This window comes from Amphiura filiformis, chromosome 11, assembly GCF_039555335.1.
Source record: "Amphiura filiformis chromosome 11, Afil_fr2py, whole genome shotgun sequence".
Taxonomy (NCBI): domain Eukaryota; kingdom Metazoa; phylum Echinodermata; class Ophiuroidea; order Amphilepidida; family Amphiuridae; genus Amphiura; species Amphiura filiformis.
The window spans coordinates 5,152,053-5,165,842 of record NC_092638.1 but is presented as its reverse complement, the minus strand read 5'-3'; the positions used below and the strand labels follow the sequence as shown (position 1 = coordinate 5,165,842).

Here is a 13,790-nt window from a genome sequence, read left to right as displayed (position 1 = left end):
CACTAACTTCAAAAATAAGTTTACTGGAACTCTGTCAGCATTGAGCATTTTGAGATATGACGGGTCAAAGTTCACACAGAGGTCAAAATTCAAACTGCTCACAAGCAGGTTAAAAATTTCAAATTATTCCGCTTGACATGGCGATCCAGAAAAAGTATACTTTTACATATCTGTGATATACCCTTCTGGAGTTATAAGCAAAAAGGTCGATGGTCATGATTTGACCTCCACAGGGGTCAAAACTTGAAAAATGCTCATCATCTTTATCGGCGTCGTCGTCGTCATCATAAACCTGTCACGGATTTATATAGGGCAATAAATTACATAAGATCAATGCAATTTACAGAAAGTAGTAGTAGTAGTAGTGGTAGTGGTAGTGGTAGTGGTAGTGGTAGTGGTAGTGGTAGTGGTAGTAGTAGTAGTAGTAGTAGTAGTAGTAGTAGTAGTAGTAGTAGTAGTAGTAGTAGTAGTAGTAGTAGTAGTAGTAGTTGTTGTTGTTGTTGTAGTAATATACTTTTCTGAAATGAATGGTGATTAAATGGTTTCTGTTGCAATTAGTGGTGGGTTAAGCCCTGCTTTTTCTTAATTTGATTGGCCTAAAAGTCTAGCTCCTTACCAATTGATCTAACTCTACTGCTAATATTATTATCTTCATCATCATCATCTGGATAAGATGCAGATAACGAGGCTTCGATCATTACAATTGACCATTAATATTCATTTGTTTCTCCAGGTTCACTGATGTTTTGGTCATGTATTTCAGATACAACGAACGGTAAGTCAAAGCCCAAACCAGTAATTTTCTTGTCGCAATTTTAACGTGCTTCAATTTCAGGGAACTTCAGGTGAAATCAATTCAAATTGATGCTACTCCTTTACGATGAAATGCAGTGGCGGAGTTAAGGAAAAGGGTAAGGGAGTGTTCATTAATACTTTGGTAGGGGGGGCTGGTCTTCCTCAAAGTTTTCGCTCGAAAACTTTTTTGACCCCCCTCGATGGACCGCTAAACTTTTTGACCCCCATCTTTTGACAGAAAAACTTTTTGACCCCCCCCCATTATCGTATAACAAACATACTTAATAGGGTTGCTTCCAGTGGTGTGGTATCTGGGTCACATGTCATTGAGGGAGGCAAATGTTTGAAATATTCCCGGTGGGACAATTGCGCGTGAAATACGAGCACAAGGAAATTTTCATTTTATACTTAATTTCGATTTGTCCCAAATCAGGGTGTTTATCTGATTTTACAGGGATAAATGAAAATAATAGAGGATTTGTTTGGAGGTTCATATGCACACCAGCATAATTTGGATCCATGGCTATTATGATAGAACAAATGCGCAGCCATATTTGGCCATATTGAAGCTTGAATGGTCAAATATTGTTAAAATTGGAACTAATTTATGCAAAAAGCTAAAATGGTCAAATATGAGATTAATTTGGTCACACAAATGTACACAGGCATCAGTTTTGGCCCCCCAAAACCGTAGTACCTGGGCCTGTGCCCACTCTGCCCTATGGTAAATCTACCCATGGGTCTATGTGTACAAAATAATTTTGCAATGAGAAATAGCAAACTGAAGTGTGCAGTTTACGTGCAAAGAAATCCAATTTATTTGCAATAATTATTTTATTGATTTAGTTGTATTTTGATCAGATTGGTACATAATCATATTTGTAGCATACTTTGAAGAGATATAAAATTATATGATAAAAAGTGCCAGTATTTCTTAGACCAACCCAGATGTTGCATGTTGCTGATCATCTTTAATGTTATATTAATTAATAGATAATGTGTACACTAAGTGCCATCATTTTTTTCAAACAAAAGCACTGAAAACCAAAACTTGCCCATTTCAAAAGTGATATAGAGAGTCTCAATGCGCGCGAAGCGCAAAAATTTTGGTTTTGAAGAGGATAACTTTTTGGCCCCCCTTCCTACCACCTAAAACTTTTTGGTCCCCCTCTTTTAAGATCCAAAACTTTTTTTGCCCCCCCCTCCTTTTACCAGCCCCCCCCCACCAAAGTATTTCTGAACACTCCTTAAGTAAAATAGACCGGAGGCCCACTAGTAACGGGGTTTGAGGGAAATCTCGTCCATCGGGATAGGCCCCACGAGTGTGTTAGTACGATCATCCACGCTGTCAGGGGTTGTTGTGCTATCTAGTGGGTCCTTTCTAGATGGTCTAGGGAAATTGGCTAGCCGAAATTATGCATGTGTAGGATGGCCCGTAAGATGGTGTTAGTGTGAATAGCTATTTGACTACTTTCTCTAAACCACCGAACTGGAACACTGCAATATGTAAACGCATCCCAAAAAGAAAGTATCCAGTTTGATTTTGGTCCATAAATCAAAGATGGGGTCTTAAATCAAGACCTACCATAAGTATGTTACAGATGAATTTATTCCGCACAGTTTGTTACCTCATTTGTCCAAATCGATGCAGAATTGATGACACAATGACTTTTTGAATGCAATCGCCTCAATTTTAAAAGTTGCAGTAAGTTCTTATTGATTTGGTCCTGCTACTCAATATGGGTAGCGATAGATCAAGAGCATGCGCCGCAGATGTCTGGCAGGAGGACATACCATATAGCCTATTGACTGTGAAGTGTGAAGGGTAAAACATTGAGGAAGGAGAAAAAGAGTATCTGTATTGAATAAAACACATGAAGTGAAGTCAAACAGTCTTAGACCGTCTCTGTTATTGTGTACCTTTATGAAGAATCTTGAGAAGCAGGAAAACCACATCAATAGGGATTATTGCAACTTTTAAAATTGGGGTGGTTGCATTTAAAATATCACTGTGTCATAAATTCTGTATCGATTTGGACAAATGAGATATCAAACTGTGCGGAATAAAGTCATCTGTAACATACATTTGGTAGGTCTTGATTGAAGACCCCATCATTGATTTATGGACCAAAATCAAACTGGATACTTTCTTTTTGGGATGCGTTTATATATAGGATACATTTCTTATGCGGCATCTTAGCCAAACCACCCACACACCCCACACCCACCCGACACACCTACAGACCCTCATACGACACGATCGCACAACCATCCCCACATCCAGCCTCACTACACCTACAGTCGACCCTCATACATCGCACGTACAACAATCACTACATATCCCACCCACACACCTACAGACCCTCATACGCGGTACGTTCTTACAACCACACACACACCCCCCCCCCCACCCCAATCCACACACCCCCACTGGTTTTTCCCTTCAATCGGGGATACACACATTTTACACAGGTTGCGTAACCATGAAACTGGGGACACCCAGTTGGCACATAATAGAGCCCGATCTTCCCCAGTTGACTAGGAAAATGTCTAACATTCCTGACTTTCTACAGGGCAAATGGAGACATCACCCCCTATTGCCCTGTAGAGTGTCTTAACACGCTTTATATCCCCTGTTACCCTGTATAGAGTCCGTTTAAAAATCGGGGATATCCCCGGCTGGCGGTATATCCCCAATTACAGGTTAAAAAAATGGAATGTATCCCCGATTGAAGGCAAAAACCAACGCATACACAGACACATTTGCAAAATCAGTGTAGTACAAAAATCGTAACTCTCCAGAGTTTCATTCGTTTAAATTTTACAGGTTTTCAAAACATCCTATAATCGATGATATACTCAAAGACAGGCCAGAAGATATGGAGGATTACTTGCAAATGACTGACCATATCCTGAATGACATAGCGAAGTTAGCCGTTGAAAAACAGGATCCCGCGTATAAAGCTATCGAAGAAATGCAAGATATCTTAAACCACATTAAGATACGCAAGCTGTATACACTCATTGGATCAGTAACAAAGGTAATGCACTTTTGGGAAGTTTTGCCATCAACCGAACCTATAGTCTTATAAATTTTAATATTGACACCTGATGTGTATTTTGCCCCGTGGGTACCCTTGAGCATTCCGAGAAATTTAGGGTCAACGTTTGCACAGGGGTCCAAATGGTTTGACCTACCTACGACCAATTAGTATACAAATATTAACTGTCTATGAGTGTGATGGTCGAAATATAATCACGAGGTGAAAGATGGAACAATACGTCTTTCATCGAGTGATTATATTTCGACCATTACACGAATTTAAGACAGTTATATCACTCATGCATAAATTCTATTACTGAAATACTATTTAAGGGGGTACTACACCCCTGGCCAATTTTTATGCCCATTTTTGCATTTTTCCTTCTCAAAAATTATAGCGCATTGGTGACAAGTAAGATATGTATATTATAGGGGCAAGGACTACAACTACTGCACTGGCCTTCAGCTGGGTGGATGATTTAGGGTCATCCGAGGTCAATCGATGAGGAAGTTGCTTGATGACCCGATCCCAACCATGTGACAGATTAACTCTAAATCATCCACCCAGCTGAAGGCCAAAGGTTTTGGCCGAAACGTCGGTGATTCCATCTGACCAAAAGTGAGTTTTTCTGGTTGACCAGATTTAATTATCTACTAATTGATCAAATCCCAGATGACTGAACGTATACACAGTGTTATGGTCTCAAAATGTTTGTCTTGCTATAATAATTCAACAAAGAAATAGTTTGCACCACCTACTATGTTTTTTTTTACCATGGTAACACACCAAAATGAGTTACTGTCCATTGAGTCCAATTGATTTTGTCGTATTTCCCCGCGTTGCCGATAGGTAACGGAATGTCGCACATAGTGAAAACTATTCTTTTTATGAATTATTATAACAAGACAACAAATCTTAGACAATTTTTTAAATCAAAATCGGACAAATTTTATGTGTTTGAACCCTAAGGCGTTAATAACTTTAGACTTTAGATAACTTTCTGAACCCTTCTGATCTGAGGAATATATTGAGTTTTGACCCATGTATAACCTCTGACCTCATATTTCTTTTAATACTCAAGGGTTCCCACAGGGCACCTATGAATTTTTTACCTATCAACATGTTAGGCATTAGATAACTTTCTGAACCCTTCTGATCTGAGGAATATATTGAGTTTTGACCCATGTATAACCTCTGACCTCATATTTCTTTTAATACTCAAGGGGGCACAACACTAAATCACTACGCATTTTCTGTAAGAACGAAATTCGGCTAATATAGTCCATAGTGAATAGAAGATTGTAGCGACCATATCTACCGACATGTTCACTTTAAATCACTCAAAATCAGCTCATATGAATTCGACAAGTGTCTTCAATGATAAGATGCAGAAAAAACCGGACATTTAATCTCAAAAGCAATTCTCTGTGGCGGATGAAGACAACTTCCGATTTTGAAATGTGAGTGGTGAATTTAGTATATTTTTAGGCCATATTTTTTGCACCGCGAAATAGCGAAAAAAGTCAACGGTCATCGATATATGCCGACAAAAGTTTTGGAATCTACAGAAACACAGCTTTAATTTGATACCAAATTTATTTTGCCAAGTATTGCAGGGACGCCAGGAATGGCGCTCGAAGTAGGCCGAAATCACACGTTATCCTATGGGACGCTTATTTAGTGTTGCGCCCCTTGTAACGGCCGTCGCTATGAACGCGTTCTTTTTACATTCTTCGCGCAAAATAAGAAATGCGTTTCATGAAATGTGTTCTATTTCAATCATGATGATAAACAAGTATTACAAAAAGTCACCCTGATGAATTATTATTGGGAAAAACGCTTTATTGGCCTAACAGGCGCCTTCAAAGTCTAGAAATTGTACCCAAAAATCTTCAAAAAGGCTCAAAAACGGGTTTTAAAGTTAATAGACATTGTTAATCTGCATGAAGCTGTTTTGCTGCATATTCAGTAGGCCTATGCAAAAAGATCATAATTGTTACTACTGAAACAGGGGGGGGGGGTGTTTATACTTTACACTCATTAACAAGTGCTTTCCAAAACAAAATGGCAAGACAGATAATCTAGAAAAGAAATTAAACTTGGTTCAAAGACGTGCTTAAATTGTTGTCTGTCACCAGTTTAGTGAGTTTTGTACAAACTCTCGCATATTGGGGGAAAAGTCGAAATATGCGATTTTCCGCGTTTCGGCACTGATCTTTAAAACAACATTTCTCTTGAACGAAAAGTCGCAGAGCCATGAAATCTTCGGTGTTGAGCTACAAATTTTCTCTAGTTTAATTAACAAGTGACAAATGTGGATTTTGAAAACTTTTAAATCCTTGTAACGGCCGTCGCTGTGAACGCGTTCTTTTTACATTCTTCGCGCAAAATAAGAAATGCGTTTCATGAAATGTGTTCTATTTCAATCATGATGATAAACAAGTATTACAAAAAGTCACCCTGATGAATTATTATTGGGAAAAACGCTTTATTGGCCTAGCAGGCGCCTTCAAAGTCTAGAAATTGTACCCAAAAATCTTCAAAAAGGCTCAAAAACGGGTTTTAAAGTTAATAGACATTGTTAATCTGCATGAAGCTGTTTTGCTGCATATTCAGTAGGCATAAGAAAAAAGATCATAATTGTTACTACTGAAACAGGGGGGGGGGTGTTTATACTTTACACTCATTAACAAGTGCTTTCCAAAACAAAATGGCAAGACAGATAATCTAGAAAAGAAATTAAACTTGGTTCAAAGACGTGCTTAAATTGTTGTCTGTCACCAGTTTAGTGAGTTTTGTACAAACTCTCGCATATTGGGGAAAAAGTCGAAATATGCGATTTTCCGCGTTTCGGCACTGATCTTTAAAACAACATTTCTCTTGAACGAAAAGTCGCAGAGCCATGAAATCTTCGGTGTTGAGCTACAAATTTTCTCTAGTTTAATTAACAAGTGACAAATGTGGATTTTGAAAACTTTTAAATCCTTATAAGGATGCGTAACACTAAATCACTACGCATTTGCTGTAAGAACGAAATTCGGCTAATATAGTCCATAGTGAATAGAAGATTGTAGCGACCATATCTACCGACATGTTCACTTTAAATCACTCAAAATCAGCTCATATGAATTCGACAAGTGTCTTCAATGATAAGGTGCAGAAAAAACCGGACATTTAATCTCAAAAGCAATTCTCTGTGGCGGATGAAGACAACTTCCGATTTTGAAATGTGAGTGGTGAATTTAGTATATTTTTAGGCCATATTTTTGCACCGCGAAATAGCGAAAAAAGTCAACGGTCATCGATATATGCCGACAAAAGTTTTGGAATCTACAGAAACACAGCTTTAATTTGATACCAAATTTATTTTGCCAAGTATTGCAGGGACGCCAGGAATGGCGCTCGAAGTAGGCCGAAATCACACGTTATCCTATGGGACGCTTATTTAGTGTTGCGCCCCCTCAAGGGTTCCCACAGGGCACCTATGAATTTATTACCTATCAACATGTTAGGCATCAACTTTAAACACGAAAATGTTAGTCATACGCAACTTTACACAAAAGGACATAGGAAAAGAACAAAACGCACGTACTCGACTACTAGTACTAGTTGCAAAAGTATAGTATTATTTATCAAGAAGTATCCAAATCAGTATAAATCAGTCTAATTTCTTTTTGTTGATGGACCAAAATTGTGTGATAAGATAGTGAAGTGATAAGTATCGGGGGTTCTTTTTTCCGATCCAATAAATTGATACTGATTCAGACAAATTTCCTGTCAAAAATCTTGTTCACATTGGTCTTATTTTAGAACCGGCAATACTCTTGTTTAGTTTTGACGATGTCACCAAACCTCCTTCCTTGTTGTTGTTTATGGTATGGCACCGGCTCCCATTGTTCCCATTGTACTCGTTCCACCACTGGGCGCGAGACTAAGAATCTAGAGCTATTTAGATTGCGTTTACAAAGTAATGGGAGCCGGCGCCATACCATTATTTATGAGCGATGTTCCATACGCCTTGCGCCGTACATACCGCTAGTCTCCGTTCCAAGCTGGACTTGCTCCTCCGTCACGAAAGGAGCACAAGCCGGCTGGGATCGAGACCAACGCTTGTGCTGAGGACATCTGGCCACAGGAGGGCGACTAACAAGATATTTAACGGTCTAGGGCGTATGCCCGGTCTTATGTTTAGCAGGCTTTTTGATTTTCACTATAAACCCATTATGCAGTCATGTCTACAGCAGAATTCACCACGACCTTTGCAGGACTTAACCCCCATTACACCAAGATAAACCTCATTGAAAACAGCTCATTGAAAATCAGGGATGTGTCTCATATCCCTGGTTAAATCCATAAACATATGTTTCTGATTTACCTGTGCGATATCGCAATGTGCTGTGATGAAATAGGTATTATAATTTCAGTTGGATGCACCATTACAAAGCAAGCACACAGTAACAATACTGAGCGTGGCCTTTGTTTCCGAAATGAGAACAAAAGTCTGCATATTGTTATCCAGCCATGTTGATGGTACAACTCATGTCAAACTTGTCACAGTTATTGTGATTGTATCACACAAGTAAATGACTTGTGGTTTTAGTCTTCACACTATTTGGAAACAGTTTTTCCATTTTTTAGCTCCCTATCGGGCAGTCAGAACTCCATATTTGGGAGGGCTCGACAACAATATTCCCAAAATCGCATTTTAATCATTTTTAGATGACCATAGAGAGAAAGAATTGAAATTTATTTACAGCTTCTATGGCGAAAATTGATCAAACCGATCACACGATGGTGCTCGTTCGAAGTTGGAGCTATCTCGAGTCAGCTGTTGAGCAAAATTTGCCATTAAAATTACACGTCCGAATGTTATGAAATTTTGGAAGACTCTCTTCGGAAAAAACAGCTCGACAACAGTTTTCCCGTGACATTTTTTACTTCAAATTGTAGTATGTTAAGGATGAAGATTATAATTCACATGTGAGCCGCTATGGCTGTTATTGGGTGAAGGGTTTTCCCTCCAGCCCACTAACTAGCCTATTGCTTATACCTACAGTACAGTGAGTGAGCTAGAGGTCAATCATCAATTGGAGCGCTGTGTGTGCACTGAATAGGAAAAACGGACAGTAACTGCATAATGCAGGGCTAACATGTATATATAATGTGCATATATTTCGGTAGATTACGGACCACTACATGCATTATATCGCTTTTTCGTGGGGAAAACTAGTCGCGTTGCATAAACCGTGCACGTGTGATGGTACAATAATATCAATGTCAACGTCTTTTGGGCTTTACAAGTTGACGTTTATATCGAAGATGCAAATCGCAGCCACTTTTTTATACGCCAGATCTGACACACATTTTTCAATCTGCGCGTATATGAACCGCACGTATGAATGAAGCCAAATGTTCGTACCTCACTGTTGCTTATTATGATTTCGTACAAACAAAATAGATCGTATTAACATATAGTTAGACTTTCCTTCGCATGTTTAATATCCTTGACTGTGTTTAATATATTGTAAATCGTACACATTTTTGCGCTGTTCGCGCGTTTATTTCGTACGTGCAGAATAGTCAATACTGACTTAATAAGGGACCTCACTCCGTTACAGGAGAGTGATTTTGAATAGACGGGCGTACGATCACGGCGTATGGGAATCGCAACCAATTTATTATTCTGACATTTTTACATTTTAAAGGGCAATCTATCAGAGAAGGTTGATGTAGAAGAAATCAAGAAACAAATTCTTGAAAAACGCGGGATGAAAGAAGAATACAAAAAATATATCAAAAAGGATAATCTTGTAGTAATCGTAAGTAGCAGCTCGTGATGTTTCTTTCTATTCATTGTAGTTATTTTGATCCATGTTTTACACAGGTTGACCTCCGTTTGTTCGATTCGACACAGTAAACCTAATCCTAACTCTAACCCTAGTGCCCATATCATATTACCCCAGGCATACCAAGCATGGCAATCGCAAAGAGTTTTATTTGCGATGTAACTTCCGTCGCTTATCGGAAAAGCGATTGCCGATATCTAATCGATATAAGTCGCTAGCATGTAGCCGTCAGATCGCAACCAGTTGACTTGCAGGCTGCCAACGTTTGACCACCAGCGATTTTTTAATCGCACGCCACTGTGAGTGCTCAGTACTAGTATGATAATGTGCTTAATCCTAACACTACTGTCCTAGCCCTAACCCCATTGGAAGTCATTAGGTATTTGCTCTTAATTGGCTCAAGATTCTCAAGAGGTGATTATCGTACCGAACAGACTGATATAATGAAAACTGCAGCTCACCTGTAAACGAGTGCAGGAAGTCTGATTTTATGGTTGAAAAAAAAAACATTTCTGGAGCATTATTTCCCGCCCGACATAATTTTAGCTCCTGATTCAAATTCCTATCAGCTTGGCAAATATTTGGGCCGAATTTGCCACCATAGGCCATGCCATATTGAATGGCAAGATTATTATTATTAGATCTGTAGTATTAAGGCGCGTGACCACCCTCGGCGTTCTGAGGGGACAAGAACCCGGTTTTTGTTTTAGAAAATGAGGGCAACGGGAATCCAACAAAGGCTGTTTTATTTGAACAGAAATTGTATTTTCTTCTGTCCAGATTTTGCCCCAAAATATTTATCCGAAGGGGTAGTCTCCCCACAAACCCACCAGCCCACTCCCCACCTCTACCTACTTTTGTTTATACGTAACTGCAGGTTGCATCGTGATATCAAACACATTCTTAAAGACGTCGGGCCTGTGTGAATCATCAGGGTTGAAAAGATTAGGGTACGAAGTCTGGTCTAAGCCATCATGATTCGTCGTAGTGTTTGATTACGGATTTAATCCTGTGGGAGGGGGAGGCACTCAACACAAATGACCATACGGGTATGCTCCCCGAAAAACCCGTGTTTTTGGACCGCGCAGCTCCCAAAGTCCCCTGCATTTTACTAAAACAGAGCTACAAAAGACCCTTGATTTAAATAATTTCAGTTCTTAAAGACCCCTAAATTGCTCATTCCTCACAGTTCTAGTTTTTCAGGCGATTTTCAATAAGAAATCCAAGAGAGACTCTTGATTTTTTACTATTCGCAGCTCCAAAAGACCTCTTTTATCTGTGCGCAGCTCTAAAAGACCCCCCTTTACCGGTACGCCATCAGCTCCCAAAGACCCACCCCTCACAATTGCGGGGGAATAGACACCCATCCCTCTTCGCTAGATGGGCCCCTGTCAGGCCCTGTGCCTTTGAGGCCCCCTCAATTGTGTCTTTCGGCTGGCAAATTGACCCTATGTAATAGGTTCATTTTCATGCTTGGGAATTGTTTGCCAGGATTTGATCAATCAGAAATAATCGAAAATTAGTATATATATATTTTTTTTTTTATCGTTCGATTTTAATCTTGAGGTATGTTTTCCCAGCCGCACATACCTACCAATCCAAAATCAAGAGCCCATACCTTTTCCCGGGGGCCTCCTTCTGAATACCTTTTCTATATGTGTAATCAACTCAACTTACGGCTTGTGATTAAAGACCCACAGACTTGATTATGGCAAGAAGGAACCCCTGGCTGAAGCGTTCTTCTTTGAGAAAGATGGAACGGTCAAACTTTTGAGCGAAGACGAGGTGAGTAAGTTATTCAGCTAGCATGGCTATATGGAGTATTATATGTGATATTCTGTCGGGTTTGTATCGTGTTACGAGTCGTTAACAGGGCCGGATTTACCATTGGGCCAGATGGGCCCGGGCCCAGGGCCCCCAAATGTGGCCATAGTGCGTGTTTCTTTTTAGCCTAAAACCCAATTTGGACCAAAAATATGCTAAAATTGCACAATGTGGCGCGCACTGCCCCTTAGCACATCAAAACTCAACTATCATTTGGGGCTAAAAGTGTCTGAAATTAAATTTTTTCGCGCGCTTCGCGCGCAAAATATCCTAGTAAAATTTATCTTATAGTAGGCCTCCTATTTGTAAACCAAAACTTGGCTATTTGAGTGTACATGCCTTCCTCACGGTGAGTGTGGGGCCTCCGAATTTTGGCCTGGCCCAGGGCCTTCAAAAAGGTAGATCCCGCCCTGGTCGTTAATGACCAAATACACCTTTTACCCAAATTCACTTCAGAATGCACAACAAAACACACTGTTTGATTAAGTTAACAAAATATGAATATTTAATGAAAAGTATAATATGATTGGACAATATTCTGTCATATAAACATAGAACAAGAATAGAAAAAACCCACAAGGAACGAACGAACCGGGGACCTCATGAACTATGCATACACACAACACAATATTTCCATATATGTGACGTGTCATGTCAAAAGCAGACATTTTTGGGCAGATCGTAAATGGAGAAATAGCCAAAAATCTGCCGGGTGATTTTTTCACAATTTGGGTTTGTTGCGAATTTGTGATGTTATTAATGTTAAAAGTATTGTCTGATAGTTTCAGACCGGAATATAACTGGGCATCTTGTATTTTTTGAGACATTTTTCAAGGTAATTCCTACTCTCAACATTGTGATGTGCCCCCAGTAATTTAATTTAATTATTTAAATTTGTTTACAAGCTGAAAGTATATCATGAGAAATATGAGACCAGGGGAAGCACCTTGGAAGTGATCATGCAAGAGTTTGTGTGTTACAACATGTTTTAGGGGGAAAACCTTAAATACTGTAAACAAAGTGAATCAGAGTTATTAATATCATAGGCGATTTTCCGTATTACTCAATTTCAGTGCATAGTTGCACCACCAGCCGGGACCACCAGGGGAAAGCCCGATAACAGATTGTGAAATGGAGATCATTTTGGAAAGACCCCCCGGGAAGTAAATGTGACAGAATGGTCTATTAATAAACTGCTCAAATAAAGAAAGTCCGCAGTCATGTAACCTGTCCTACACCAAAACCTGATCTTGTAATGACAATTTGATTGATACGGTCGTGTGCAGAATCTTGTCAGCTCCAATTTGATATCAAATTTGCTATCAAACACTCATAAGTAACAACGATTGATACCAGTTTATGACATTTGGTGCATTTTCAAAAGTTGCAAATCAAAACCATGCACGCGGTCGAAATTGCTTAGCGTGGCAATTGGGTCAAGCTTGCTTGCCCACGATGGCCCCTGTCGACTTTCCCAAGTGCGCGCTTCATTCAATTGTTAATTTAAAACGCATGAATTGCTACAGTGCTTTATCGATGAAAATTGGGGCACGATACGATCGATATGACCTAGCGGTTGTTTCGGGCTTTGTCAATGGTCGCGCTCTGCTTCAGCTGTACAGGTCCGCGTGGTCAGTTTTTGATTTGCAACTTTTGAAACTGCACCAAATTTCATATACTGGTATCAATCTCTCTGAATTTAGAGTGTTTGGTAGCAAATTTGGTATCAACTTGGAGCTAACAAGATTCTTCACACGACCTTATCAATTAAATTGGCATAACAAGATCAGGTTTTGGTGTAGGACAGGTTACATGACTGCGGACTTTCTTTATTTGAGCAGTTTAGATTGTGTGTATAAAAGGTGAAGATTTGGAGTTTGGTTTCACAGAATGTCATGGGAGATTGTAAACTCCACATGTGTGTGATGGTCTTTGTGCTTCAAAAAAGAAGTACATTTTAACCAGTTTATATAGCCAATAATTGAGCTATTTTAATACAGCAACGAAGGATATTGCGAGCACACAAAAGTGCTCTTCCTCATCAAAGGATTAAAGTTCTTCTGTCGAATTGCTGGAGTTTGCTGGGTTTGTGAAGGCCACGCATCTGTCAAGAACAGCGGAGCTGTGTTAAAGAAACCTGTTCCCTGGAAAAAAAGTGATTGGTGAAAGAAACACCATTTTTGGAGAAAGCAGCACAAGGGGATATATTTTGGAGAAAGCAGCGCAAGAAGATAAGTAATAGGAGAAAGCAGCATCATTTTCGTGTGAGGATTTCATACGC

At 39.5% G+C, this 13,790-nt stretch overlaps 1 protein-coding gene across 1 annotated transcript in view; it reads left to right on the top strand.

Moving 5' to 3' along the window:
• LOC140164249 (deoxynucleoside triphosphate triphosphohydrolase SAMHD1-like) overlaps positions 1–13,790 on the top strand; it is a 50,745-nt gene that overhangs the window by 32,237 nt on the left and 4,718 nt on the right. The window contains exons 10-13 of the mRNA XM_072187518.1: positions 734–775; positions 3,623–3,836; positions 9,545–9,658; positions 11,378–11,470. Of these exons, the coding sequence (XP_072043619.1) occupies positions 734–775; positions 3,623–3,836; positions 9,545–9,658; positions 11,378–11,470 (463 nt within the window). The remainder of the gene's footprint in view (positions 1–733; positions 776–3,622; positions 3,837–9,544; positions 9,659–11,377; positions 11,471–13,790) is intronic.